Below are 13,311 nucleotides of genomic sequence, written 5' to 3' on the forward strand. Positions count from 1 at the left end.
AAAGTACCCAAACGCGGCGGCCCATCGATTTTTTCGATCGTCTGCCCAAACTCCGTGGTAGCCGTCCCTTCGGGGACAGTGAATTTCGGCCCCCTGATATCCGCACATGTGAATTCTCAGCATGGGTCACTGAACCGTAATCAGGAGTTGGAATTCTGATATGCCTTATCTGGTCAGGGAAAAAAATGAACAATCAGCAGCATTCTCTTCACAGCTCTGAATCCTGACAGATCCTCTCTCTATGGCTTTACACCATGTTAGGAAGTGTCTTTACCCAGTGAGCCATCTGGGCGCCCAAGACTTCTCTTTTCTTGATATAATTACTTTTTACATTGAGGGGAAATCATCAGGAATATGATTTCTGTATCCATAGCAAGACATTGCTATAGAAACATAGAAACATAGAAAATAGGTGCAGGAGTAGGCCATTCGGCCATTGGAGCCTGCACCACCATTCAATAAGATCATGGCTGATCATGCAGCTTCAGTACCCCATTCCTGCTTTCTCTCCATACCCTTTGATCCCTTTAGCCGTAAGGGCCACATCTAACTCCCATTTGAAAGTATCTAACAAATGGGACTCAACAACTTTCTGTGGTAGAGAACTCCACAGGTTCACAATTCTCTGAGTGAAGAAGTTTCTCCTCATCTCGGTCCTAAATGGCTTACCCCTTATCCTTAGACTGTGACCCCTGCTTCTGGACTTCCCCAGCATCGGGAACATTCTACCTGCATCTAACCTGTCCAATCCTGTCAGAATTTTATATGTTTCGATGAGATCCCCTCTCATTCTTCTAAATTCCAGTGAATATAAGCCTTGTCGGTCCAGTCTTTCTTCATATATCAGTCCTGCCATCCTGGGAATCAGTCTGGTGAACCTTCGCTGCACTCCCTCAATAGCAAGAATATCCTTCCTCAGATTAGGAGACCAAAACTGTACATAATATTCAAGGTGTGGCCTCACCAAAGCCATGTACAACTGCAGTAAGACCTCCCTGCTCCTATACTCAAATCCTCTCGCTATGAAGGCCAACATGCCATTTGCCTTCTTCACTGCCTGCTGTACCTGTATGCCAACTTTTAATGACTGATGTACCATGACACCCAGGTGTCATTGCACCTCCCCTTCTCCTAATCTGTCACCATTCAGATAATATTCTGCCTCCCTGTTTTTGCCACCAAAGTGGATAATCTCACATTTATCAACATTATACTGCATCTGCCATACATTTGTCCACTCACCTAACCTGTCCAAGTCAACCTGCAGCCTCTTAGCATCCTCCTCTCAGCTCACACTGCCACCCAGCTTAGTGTCATCTGCAAACTTGGAGATATTACATTCAATTCCTTTGTCTAAATCATTAATGTACATTGTAAATAGTTGGGGTTCCAGCACTGAACCTTGCGGTACCCCACTAGTCACTGCCTGCCATTCTGAAAAGGACCCGTTTATTCCTACTCTTTGCTTCCTGTCTGCCAACAGTTCTCTATCCACGTCAATACATTACCCCCAATACCATATGCTTTAATATTGCACACTAATATCTTGTGTGGGACCTTGTCAAAAGCCTTTTGAAAGCCCAAATACACCACATCCACTGGTTCTCCCTTGTCCACTCTACTAGTTACATTCTCAAAAAATTCTTGAAGATTTGTCAAGCATGATTTCCCTTTCAAAAATCCATGCTGACTTGGACTGATCCTGTCACTGCTTTCCAATTGATTCCAACATTTTCCACACTACCGATGTCAGGCTAACCAGTCTATAATCCCGTCCTTTTTAAAAAGTGGTGTTACATTAGCTACCCTCCAATCCATGGGAACTGATCCAGAGTCTCTAGAATGTTGGAAAATGACCACCAATACATCCACTATTTCTAGGGCCACTTCCTTAAGTACTCTGGGATGCAGACTATCAGGCCCTAGGGATTTATTGGCCTTTAATCCCATCAATTTTCCGAACACAATTTCCTGACTAATAAGGACTATGAAGAACTAGTTGGTTTATTAACAAAGATTTAACAATCACACTACACATTATCAGTTCATCCACTCGGCTCACAACTGCATACCTCATCATGGATGACCTAGAGCCAACTGATGGGGTTTTATTGAGTCTTGTGAACATCATGTTACTGGCTAAGCCACTCACAATGCAAAGCTCTACAATTATTTTAAAGTGGAATTCAATCAAGTGCACCCTTTTGGTAAGGACACTAGAACCCAAAAATTTCCAAATAAAACTTTAATGGAGACTTAAATCAAATTAAAATTTGGTTGCCGGGGTGATGATGCACTCCAGTCCCTCCAGTGCCCACCTCTCATGGAAGGTCGCGCACGTATCAGTGGACACCGCATGCTCCGTTTCCATGGACAACCTGGCGCAAACATAGCCGTGGAAGAGAGGCGGGCAGTCAGGCTGAATGACCCCCTCAACCACCCCCTGCCTGGATCTGTTAATGGCCTTGGCCAGACCCAGGAGTAGTCCTGTGAGGAGGCCCTTCGACCTGCCCGCTCCTCTCCGCACCGGGTGCCCAAAGATCAGGAGCATGGGACTGAAGTACAGACAAAAATCGAGGAGCAACCCCTTTAAATAATGGAAGAGGGGCTGCAACCTCACACATTGTACATAGATGTGGAACGCGGACTCCTCCAGACCGCAGAAATTGCAGGCTTCCTGGGAGTCCGTGAACCGACTTCAAAACTTATTGCACGGGACTGCCCCATGCAACACCCTCCAGCACAACAGCTTCACAAACCTGTGAGCATACATTACACCAATTCTAGTATCAAGGCTAGGGATGAATATATTAATTAAGTACAATTCAGAAAGTAGCCACTGGTGCTAAAAATCCAACCAGCTGCTGTTGGTGTATATCAATGTTCAGCTTACCATTGATACCACTTTAAAAAAAATCCATGGCTACTTTTAATGGTCGGTGTGCAAAGGGCCAAGGGTTATTATTTAGGCAACACACATTGCATGGATCCAAAATCACAGGCCTGATGGAGCAGGATCGCTCTTCTTTTCAGATTGTTTTTTCCAAAAGGTAAGTGAAAATAAATTAATGAGATGGGTTTTGGTGTGTTATTATAGCAGAATCTTTAAGTTATCAATTTTTTTTTCACTGGAGCAATATAAGCAAATAAAATTGTATCTTTAAAAGGATTCGTAATGATGGACTCATTGATGGGATGTTTTGATGTTCCTTAGTGATTTAATGAGACGCAGGCCGGAATTTTAAGTTGGAGACAGGTAGGAAGTGTGGTGGGGGTGGAGGGGGGTCGGGGGGGGTGGAGGGGGGTCGGGGGGGGTGGAGGGGGGTCGGGGGGGGTGGAGGGGGGTCGGGGGGGGGTGGAGGGGGGTCGGGGGGGGTGGAGGGGGGTCGGGGGGGGTGGAGGGGGGTCGGGGGGGGGGTGGCGCCGGCTAGAAAGAGGTCAGGAAACCTAGGAGAATGGGTTTCCCGAGGCCCAGCCAAATTTAACGGCAGGATTTGATTAACATTTCAAAGCTCTGTTTCCCACCTGAAGCCAGCCAGACGGAGAAGTTGGCCGGCTGTCGGGCGGATAAGCCTGCAGCACTAAATTGCAGAGAGGAGGGAGAGAGGGATTGGGATGGGGTGTGAATCGGGGCCAGAGGAGGATTGGGGTGGGGGCGATGGTCGGGACCAGAGGAGGATTGGAGCTGGAGGAGTGAGGCTGCGGCTGGGGGGGGAGGGTGGAAGGTCTGAGGTCGGAGGGAGGGGTTCGGAGGCCTCGGTGGGGAATTTGGGGGGAGATCAGAGGCCTTGTGGGGAGAGGCCGGTGGCCTCGGGGGGAGGTCGGGGTGATTGGAAGGGTCGGTGGATGTCCGATCACGGAGAGTGGGTGAGGTAGCGACTGGATCTTGCAAGTAAGTGTAAAGGTACTTACTTCCTGATCCAGTCCTCACCTCCCTTTAGCTGCCAGGTTCTCCAAGGCCTGGGAACCCAGCCAGCCAGATTTAAATTTGAAATGGTGGTTCACTATGAGGCACGCCAGCCTCATTATAATGTTTTAATGAGCGACCCTCCTGCTGGGAGTGGGTTGGATGCCCGACTCCCCGGCACACCTCAGTTAAAACCATAAGGCGGGTTAGGGTTCCGTTCTTTAACTCTTTAACCTCCCACCTGACCCCACCCACTTTTTTAGGTTTAAAATTCCCCCCATAGCTTTCCTAAAAATGTATTGTTTGTCATTTACATCCCATTTATGTCATTTGTGTCATGTGTGATTTTTGAGTCAAAAGTCTACATGATATAAGACATCACCAAGGTAAAGAAGTATAAGAATTAACCAGATGTAAATTAGTAGTGGTTAGGAGACTCCAAGCTTGAGTTTTAAAAGTGTATAGATTGTAGAGGAAGGGAAGATGAGTAGGTAAGAAATTTTGAGTCATGGGAAAGAATGAGTTAAAGTAGGAGACCATGTAATAAATCTTCCCAGAGAACAGTGGACCTCTGGAACTGGCTGCTGTCTCGTGCAGTGAATGCCGATTCACTGAATTCCTTCAAGCGAGAGGACTTGTTCCTGGCTGGGGTGGACATCCCCTCTTACAGAAGGTAGGTACTGCAGGGAATTCAGGGGAGAGTGATGAGTTGGACTAGTTTCAATCGCCTAGATGGGTTAGAAAGGAATTTCCCCGATTTTTGTTTTCCCCAAATTAGCCTGGATTTTTATCTGTTTTTTCGCCTCTCCCAGGAGATCACATGGTTTCAGGTGGAGTGGTGTGTATATATTGTGATACAGAAGGTATCATAATTGTGTGGGATAGACCAGAGGATCTTTACTTGTCCGTTATTGTTCGTATGTTTGTAACACAGCTAAGAGGAAGAGCACATAGAATTATATATGTGGAATTTACTTCATAAAGATGGTACCTCATTAACAAAATAGAAGTGCTTTGTGACATGTTTTGCAAGTTTATATTAATTTGTTTTACAACTGTTAAATATCTGGCTTTGTAAATTAGTTTTGTTCATTTTTACTTTCTGTCTTTCTGTCTCCCTGTGTCTAAGGCAACAGAAATGTTTTAATGGGCATGCTGTGTCGTTGAAATGTTTAAGAACAAGGGGCTAGACTTTCGATTAGTTTTGCATTGCTACCGTCCACTTAATATCCATTTTAATGCTGAGATGAGGTATACTGCCCAGATATCGCTCATTTTGCAAAAAAATGGAAACTAACGCCCAGTTGCCGCTCACTTATCGGCCAGCGTTACTTTTGGCATTTAGTTAACGCCGAGAATTAATAATACCGCCCGCCCCCATTTTTTCCTGCCGTAAAAGTCAGAAAAATGGAAACTAATATCACCGAGCGTTACTTTCGGCATCTCACCCACACATCGCCGAAAATATCGCTCGCCGAAACAAACACTGAGAAAAAGTTGCTCTCACCTGAACTTAACCCAGCGGTATAGACGCCATGTTTTAAATTGGAGGACTTTTCCTAAAAAAGGCTTCTTCAATTTCTGGGGTGTTTTGATATAATCTGGAGTTAGTTTAAGGTGATTTGAACATCTGAACAAACATCTTATCATACTGTGGACGAATTGCATTTATTTTATTTGTTTTAATAGCTAAATTTATTGTTTGTGAACAGTAGGCACAATACTGATAGTTATTGTAATGGGGCCTGTAATTTCTCAGCCTGTCTTGATGACTATGCACATGCTGCAGACTAGAGATGGCAGAAGGTTTATTGAAGAGCGTTATGTGCCCAATCAAAGAGGTGCCAGACTGAGCAATAGGAGGACAAGAACGTACACCCGACGCACTTATCAGGAGAAGTGATCTTAGCTAAGAAAATGCGGAACAATGTTAGGTTAAATAAAATAAATGTAATATGAATATTAATTCAAACTGAGAACTATACAAAACACCCTACCCTACCCTCACCCCACAACAAAATTAAAACATTTATATCAGCTATTACATTTTTAACACTTCCAACAAGACTTCAAACATAGGGACCACAAATGCAAAAAAACAAGGACCCCCCTCCCCCTTCCCCAAACCTCCCAACATCTATTCAATAGCAACAACAACAACTCCTGCGGCCATGCACCTCACTTTCCTTTCCTCGCCCCCCATCCCCCCGCTTCTCCTCCCCATTTCTACCCCTTCCCCTTCCCCTCCCGACTCCAAGCTGCCTTGCCAAAGTGCTTCGCAGGCACTGCTTCATTGGGGGAGGGGATGACGGCAGATCCGCTGTTTGGCCGGATGCTGGAGAGGACAGTTCTGAACAGGGAACAGCCTCCGAACCAGAAGCAAGAGCTTCCTCCTGGCTCACATGTGTCGTTGGCAATGGGGATGCCGCGTTCCGGGAACACTGGTAGCCCTGTGGCACCAGTGTTCCTGGATATCACCTCCAGGGCCACCGCTTTCCACAGCACATACTCGGTCATGGTCGGGGACATGGTGGCCAGCTGTTGGAATATGCCATCGTTGTCTGGAGGATGTGCTGACCTATGTCAACACTCCTCCTGGACAAATTAACCATGTCCCCGCTTAGATCTGCTGCTCGCGGAGCAATCCTGCTGTCGAACCAACCTCCGCGGGGTCGGCGCCGGCATGGAGACACTTGGGGTGCCCTGTGGCAAAGTGCTTGGGCCCGCTACCTCCACGGTGGAGGAGGACACGGCCGCAGGAGCACTAAATGTCATCGGTGTTGTCAACATGATGGACCTTGTTGCTGCAGGCTCCTCAAACTCCGCACTGTCGTCAATGGAGAAGGCACTCTGCAGCTCCACGGGCGAGATTCAGGGCTCCTCACCACCAGACTGACGATCCCTCGCCGACTCCGCTGCCGGATCCGCACCTTGCCTCGGTGGTGTTGCCTGTGACTGCGATGCTGGCTGAGCTACAAAACATAATGAGATTACTAAAGGAGAAGGGGGTACTGGGGTCACAGGGTGATTGAAACGCTACACACAGCATATGCACGACAACAGCACTACCGCTATCAAAATAATCACAGACATCACATTTAATGAACATAACCAAATTCTGCATTACAATGATTTTCATGAGCCCATCATTAATTAGATAACACGTTCATCAATCATCTATCATATAATGTTCGGATATGAGTGGGTGTGGCATCTATTGACTTTACATCACGCAATAGTGTATACTTTACTCACGTGGCATCACATCAGGTTCTGCTGCTGCTATCTTGGCTGACTGGGGTGGCTCCCCACTAGTACCAGTGCCCGATCCTCAAGGTCGGTCAGCTCACTGATCACTGGTGGGCTGCCATCCATGCGCCTCTACTCAGCCCTATTCTTCGAAAGCTTTTTCTGCAAAAGGTAACAACAGCACAACATGGCATAAGATCATTGTGTAGGATCATTGCTAGGTACTTTCATAGATACTGATACAATACATAACTGACAGATGTTATAATAATAATCATTATTATCATTATTAACCTAAAGACGTACACCATAAACGTAGGCTTTGAGTTAAACATTCCCAGTCTAACTGCAATAAATCAGATCTGAATTTATTCACTCATTACGCTTACAATTCCAATTATATAATATATAAGTAAATGCAAATAAATGTAATACTTACTTTGCCAGATCCGACAAGGTCGTTCCAGCGCTTCCGGCACTGGTTGCCCTCACGCACCTCGTGCGTCACCGATGAGACCACCTCAGCTATCTCGGCCAAACTTTCTGGTAAACCTTTGGGGTGGGCTTCCCACGCCCACCCCAGGTCAATTGACCCCAACATGATTCCACCTCCTGCAGGAGGGCAGCATTTTTCTCATCTGAGAATCTCTGAGCTTGTTTTCGACCTCTCACTTCGACTTCCTCTCCAACTTCACTGCTCTCACCAGCCTCCTCCCCTCCACATCGTGCTGTCTCACCTCCTTCATGCCTTCCATGTAATTAATTTTTTTTTTGCCAAAATTTCGGTGTCAACAAACTAAATATTGCTCTAAATTCTTCTTATCCCTCCCAAAAATCTTTCCTACCTCCCACAACAGCCAAACAAACCACAAAGAAATAGACAATACACCCACATACACTTTCACTTCCTCTCTCTCTCCTCTTCTGCGCATGTATTGATGACCCCTGACCTCTTGAAACACGGTAAAAGACCGTTGTTATGGATGGCAACATTTTATGGCAGAAAAAAAAAAATTACCGCTAATGCCTATTTCACATCGCTCCCGCTAATGCCCATTTTATAAAATGGAAAGTAAGGGTTTTGAAAATGGGCAACAATCCGCCGATCTCAAAACCCATAATAAATGCCAATGCTGGAAATAACGCCCATTTTGGGGTGATTTGCACATCATGGAAAGTCTAGCCCTATGTATTTATCTTTGCGATTCTTCATTTCAGACTTAGTTGAATATAAATTAATTTTGTTTCCCAGCTCCTACTTCATCTCCACATCAGCACACACCTGCTGAATCTCCACATCAGCACACACCTGCGGCATCTCCTCGTCAGCACACACCTGCGGCATCTCCTCGTCAGCACACACCTGCAGCATCTCCTCGTCAGCACACACCTGCGGCATCTCCTCATCAGCACACACCTGCTACGTCTGCTTGTCGGAGCACACCTGCGGCATCTCCCCTTCAGACCTCTCCCACTCCATCCTCTCAACAGAACACCCCATCAAAGTCACCAACCTTGCATCCCAATGAGCCTACACCTGAGGACCAAGTGGGAGATGAGGCGGACAACCTGAGCAACAGCAGAGTACAAGTGACTGTGAGTATTAAAGCAATGAACAGTAGAGAAGGTGGTATCTCCTGTACCATGTTTGTTTTCTTGGTTGGTTTTAGAACACGTAAAGTTTAAAACAGTTAGTACGAGGGAATAGAACACTTTCTCATTTAAGCTCCCAATGTCAGCAATAAAAACTTCCAGGTCAGGTATTGCACAGCCAGCTCCCTCAGCAATACTTAACTGTAACCTTAGGAGAGCATATCCTGCTTTGCAAGTGTAACGTTTCCATTACCAATACCAGCTATTCTCGTGTTCGCACTGTGTAAGATTCGAAATCAGTGCCAAATTATGAACGATTTTACACTGTGTGCTCATGCTACAATGTACATACTCCTCAGTCTCATTTTATATAGCTCCTCACAGCTAGCAGATATTGGAGCGTTTCATCCTATCAATCTTGGATTTGAACGTGGGTCCAGCAGTATGCTAATCCACTGTATCACTTAATCTCCAGTTAAAAGCAGATTGGATCACCGGAATTTATTGTCAGAAAGTAGTGGGATATAGGATGGTTATCTCACTCTCCTGAATTCCCAATCTAGACTACAAAAGGGGAGATTAAAAAAATTAAGAGGGAGTGTGAGAGAAAAAATAGCCACAAACATAAAGGACAATAAAAAGGCTTTTTCTCGACATGTTATTAGTGAGAGGAAAGGTGGTAGGACCACTAAGGTAAGCTTGTAATGGAGCATGAGGGAATGGAATCCGTTGCCCTCAGTTTTCATAGAGGAGATCGATATTGGGTTTGTAGAACCACTAGATTTGGGTGTATCACTGTTAATGGGGATTATTCTTCAATGAGAAATGGTATTAAAAAAAGTTACTCAAAACTTAAGGTAGAAAACTCACTCAAACATGATGGTTTAAATTCAAGGATCTTGATGGAAAAATTAGGTGCACATCTATCTACAATTTTCCAAACGTCTATGGAAAATACAATTGTACTGGTGAACTGAAGGATGGTTAATATGACTACCCTTTTCAAAAAATAAGGCAGGAAAGTATTGAGCCATTAATCTTACTTCAGTGGTTAATAAAATACTAAGGGGGAGAAATTCAGGGCATTTGCACTTCCAGGTTCTAATGGGTCACAAAAAACCTCTCGCCCACACGCAGCGCCGCTAGCGACTGCCGCGAAATTCTGCCGGAGTTTAGCGGCGGCGGTAACCGGCAGCTCCCCGCTCCGCTGTGCCGGCAATGACGATGACATCACCATGCACAGCGACCCGTTTTCTCTCCAAAACGAAAATTGGGGAGCGCCCCCTGCAGCTGCGCTGGGCGATGCGAGCGACAGCATCAAGGGGCGCATACCAGGCTGCAGGCCGCTCGCGGGGCGAAATTTAAAGGGGAGGGGGCGCTTTAAACAAAAAAATCAGCCAACTTACCGGTCGCGGCCTGCTGCATCGCGGGGTCCTTGCCACAATCTTGTTACTCGGCACTCCACTTGAGTTTGGGCTGATGCCACGGCACCCTGTGGTCCAGGTAGGGACCTGCAGAGTCGGCAGCTTGGCCCTCCCCTTTAATGATGGGGTAGGTTTTTCTACGAGGCCGAGCTACACGACCCACTGTGTAATGCTGCGTCCCTCTCAGATTCCTTCCGCCCCGCCCGTGCGTTATTTTGCTCTCCACTTACTGTCGGGGGCGGTAACCCGGATTTAGGTCGCGTGGCGCAGGAAATCCGACTGTTCATGCCCCCAAACGGGGCGCTAGGCCATTTCCCATGACCTCGCAACACAGATTACTAAAGATAAGTTGTGCTTGACCAACATTATATAATTTAACAGAGAGGTTAGATACAGATAAAAGAAAGAAAATACTTGCATTTATAGAGCGCTTTTCACAACCTCAAGATGCCCCAAATGCTTTACAGCCTATGAAGTACTTTGGAAGTGTAGTCACTGTTGTAATGTAGACAACCTTGGCGACCAATTTGCGCACAGCAAGCTGCCACAAACAGCAATGAAATACATGACCAGATCATCTCTTTTAGGCCTTTGGCGAAGACACCAATTAGAGGGCGGGCAAATCAAAAGAGTGAGTCAATTTGGACTGGTCCATGGGTCTGATTCAAGGACAGCAAAGGACCGTGGATAGGATATCCTCCTGACTGTGAAATGATAAGGCAGAAGGTTAAATAATATTGGGAGAGGAACAAGAAATATGTATTTTAACATTTGAAATCAGTCAATTGCTGTTTGTAATACTGGTATTATTGTAACATTTCTACCACTGGAAAATATCAAATATCTTCTTAAAATCTGTGATATACAATTCTTAATATTTAATAAATTGTAAGCATCTTTCTTCTTTCACAGCTTGTTAGTTCTGAGACATCCTCAAACACTGATGCTGTTGGTGACTCTCTTGGTGATTCTGTCACCCCACAGGTCGGTAGCTAGATAGCAGAGGTCGGGGTAGGTATTGCTTTTCTCTTTTCTAGGTGTGCACGCATCCCACTGCTGCTGATCACCGCGACCCATGGATTGTGGTTTGTTTCAGTTGTATAATCATCATTTCTGTGTGTTTTTTATGTTTAACCATGGCTTATTTTCATCAATCTTCATAACTGCATGATTCTGTGCCAGTGGAATGTATAAAACCTGTTTGTGTTGCAATGGGTTTCACACTGTACTCAGTGAGATGTTCTGTTCTGTCAGCCCACTGAGATTGTACTATAATCGCTCGCTAAATCTTTTGCTAACTGTCAGAATCCTAACTGGTGTCCTTGCAGCTCATATATGCTGCAGCAGATCGCTCCATTGGTGAAGACATGTTTGAACCAACAAGGAACCAACAGATGTTTCCAGACTGCCATTGTCGAATCCAGTGGCGTACAAAATTGAGTTTGCCACGTTCAGCAGGAGCAGGGGCAGTGAGACGGCAAAATAGAGAACTGAAGCCGAGATGCTGCACATCAGGGCAAATAGCAACAGTGAGACTGAACCTGGGGTAAATAGGAGCAGAGAGACTGAACCTGGGGCAAATAGGGGCAGTGAAACTGAATCTGTGGTAAATAGGGGCAGTGAGATTGAACCTGGGGGTAAATAGGGGCAGAGACTGAACCTGGGGTAAATAGGGGCAGTGAGACTGAACCTGGGGGTAAATAGGGGCAGTGAGACTGAACCTGGGGGTAAATAGGGGCAGAGACTGAATCTGTGGTAAATAGGGGCAGTGAGATTGAACCTGGGGGTAAATAGGGGCAGTGAGACTGAACCTGGGGGTAAATAGGGGCAGAGACTGAACCTGGGGTAAATAGGGGCAGTGAGACTGAACCTGGGGGTAAATAGGGGCAGTGAGACTGAACCTGGGGTAAATAGGGGCAGTGAGACTGAACCTGGTGGTAAATAGGGGCAGAGACTGAACCTGGGGGTAAATAGGGGCAGTGAGACTGAACCTGGGGTAAATAGGGGCAGTGAGACTGAACCTGGGGGTAAATAGGGGCAGAGACTGAACCTGGGGTAAATCGGGCAGAGACTGAACCTGGGGGTAAATAGGGGCAGAGACGGAACCTGGGGGTAAATAGGGGCAGTGAGACTGAACCTGGGGGTAAATAGGGGCAGTGAGACTGAACCTGGCGGTAAATAGGGGCAGAGACTGAACCTGGGGGCAAATAGGGGCAGTGAGACTGAACCTGGGGTAAATAGGGGCAGTGAGACTGAACCTGGGGGTAAATAGGGGCAGAGACTGAACCTGGGGTAAATAGGGGCAGTGAGACTGAACCTGGGGGTAAATAGGGGCAGTGAGACTGAACCTGGGGGTAAATAGGGGCAGAGACTGAATCTGTGGTAAATAGGGGCAGTGAGATTGAACCTGGGGGTAAATAGGGGCAGTGAGACTGAACCTGGGGGTAAATAGGGGCAGAGACTGAACCTGGGGTAAATAGGGGCAGTGAGACTGAACCTGGGGGTAAATAGGGGCAGTGAGACTGAACCTGGGGTAAATAGGGGCAGTGAGACTGAACCTGGCGGTAAATAGGGGCAGAGACTGAACCTGGGGGTAAATAGGGGCAGTGAGACTGAACCTGGGGTAAATAGGGGCAGTGAGACTGAACCTGGGGGTAAATAGGGGCAGAGACTGAACCTGGGGTAAATCGGGCAGAGACTGAACCTGGGGGTAAATAGGGGCAGAGACGGAACCTGGGGGTAAATAGGGGCAGAGACGGAACCTGGGGTAAATAGGGGCAGAGACTGAACCTGGGGTAAATAGGGGCACAGACTGAACCTGGGGGTAAATAGGGGCAGTGAGACTGAACCTGGGGGTAAATAGGGGCAGAGACTGAACCTGGGGTAAATAGGGCAGAGACTGAACCTGGGGGTAAATAGGGGCAGAGACGGAACCTGGGGTAAATAGGGGCAGAGACTGAACCTGAGCTAAATAGGGGCAGAGACTGAACCTGGGGTAAATAGGGACAGAGACGGAACCTGGGGTAAATAGGGGCAGAGACGGAACCTGGGGTAAATAGGGGTAGAGACTGAACCTGGGGTAAATAGGGGCAGAGACTGAACCTGGGGTAAATAGGGGCAGAGACTGAACCTGGGGTA

General features: G+C 46.7%; 1 protein-coding gene across 1 annotated transcript in view; it reads left to right on the forward strand.

The window, feature by feature from the left end:
* dab1a (DAB adaptor protein 1a) overlaps positions 1–13,311 on the forward strand; it is a 210,103-nt gene that overhangs the window by 96,648 nt on the left and 100,144 nt on the right. Inside the window, exons 14-15 of the mRNA XM_070888232.1 lie at positions 8,409–8,752; positions 11,086–11,161. Coding sequence (XP_070744333.1) covers positions 8,409–8,752; positions 11,086–11,161 — 420 coding nt within the window. The remainder of the gene's footprint in view (positions 1–8,408; positions 8,753–11,085; positions 11,162–13,311) is intronic.

The sequence above is a fragment of the Pristiophorus japonicus genome, chromosome 8 (assembly GCF_044704955.1).
Source record: "Pristiophorus japonicus isolate sPriJap1 chromosome 8, sPriJap1.hap1, whole genome shotgun sequence".
NCBI lineage: Eukaryota > Metazoa > Chordata > Chondrichthyes > Pristiophoridae > Pristiophorus > Pristiophorus japonicus.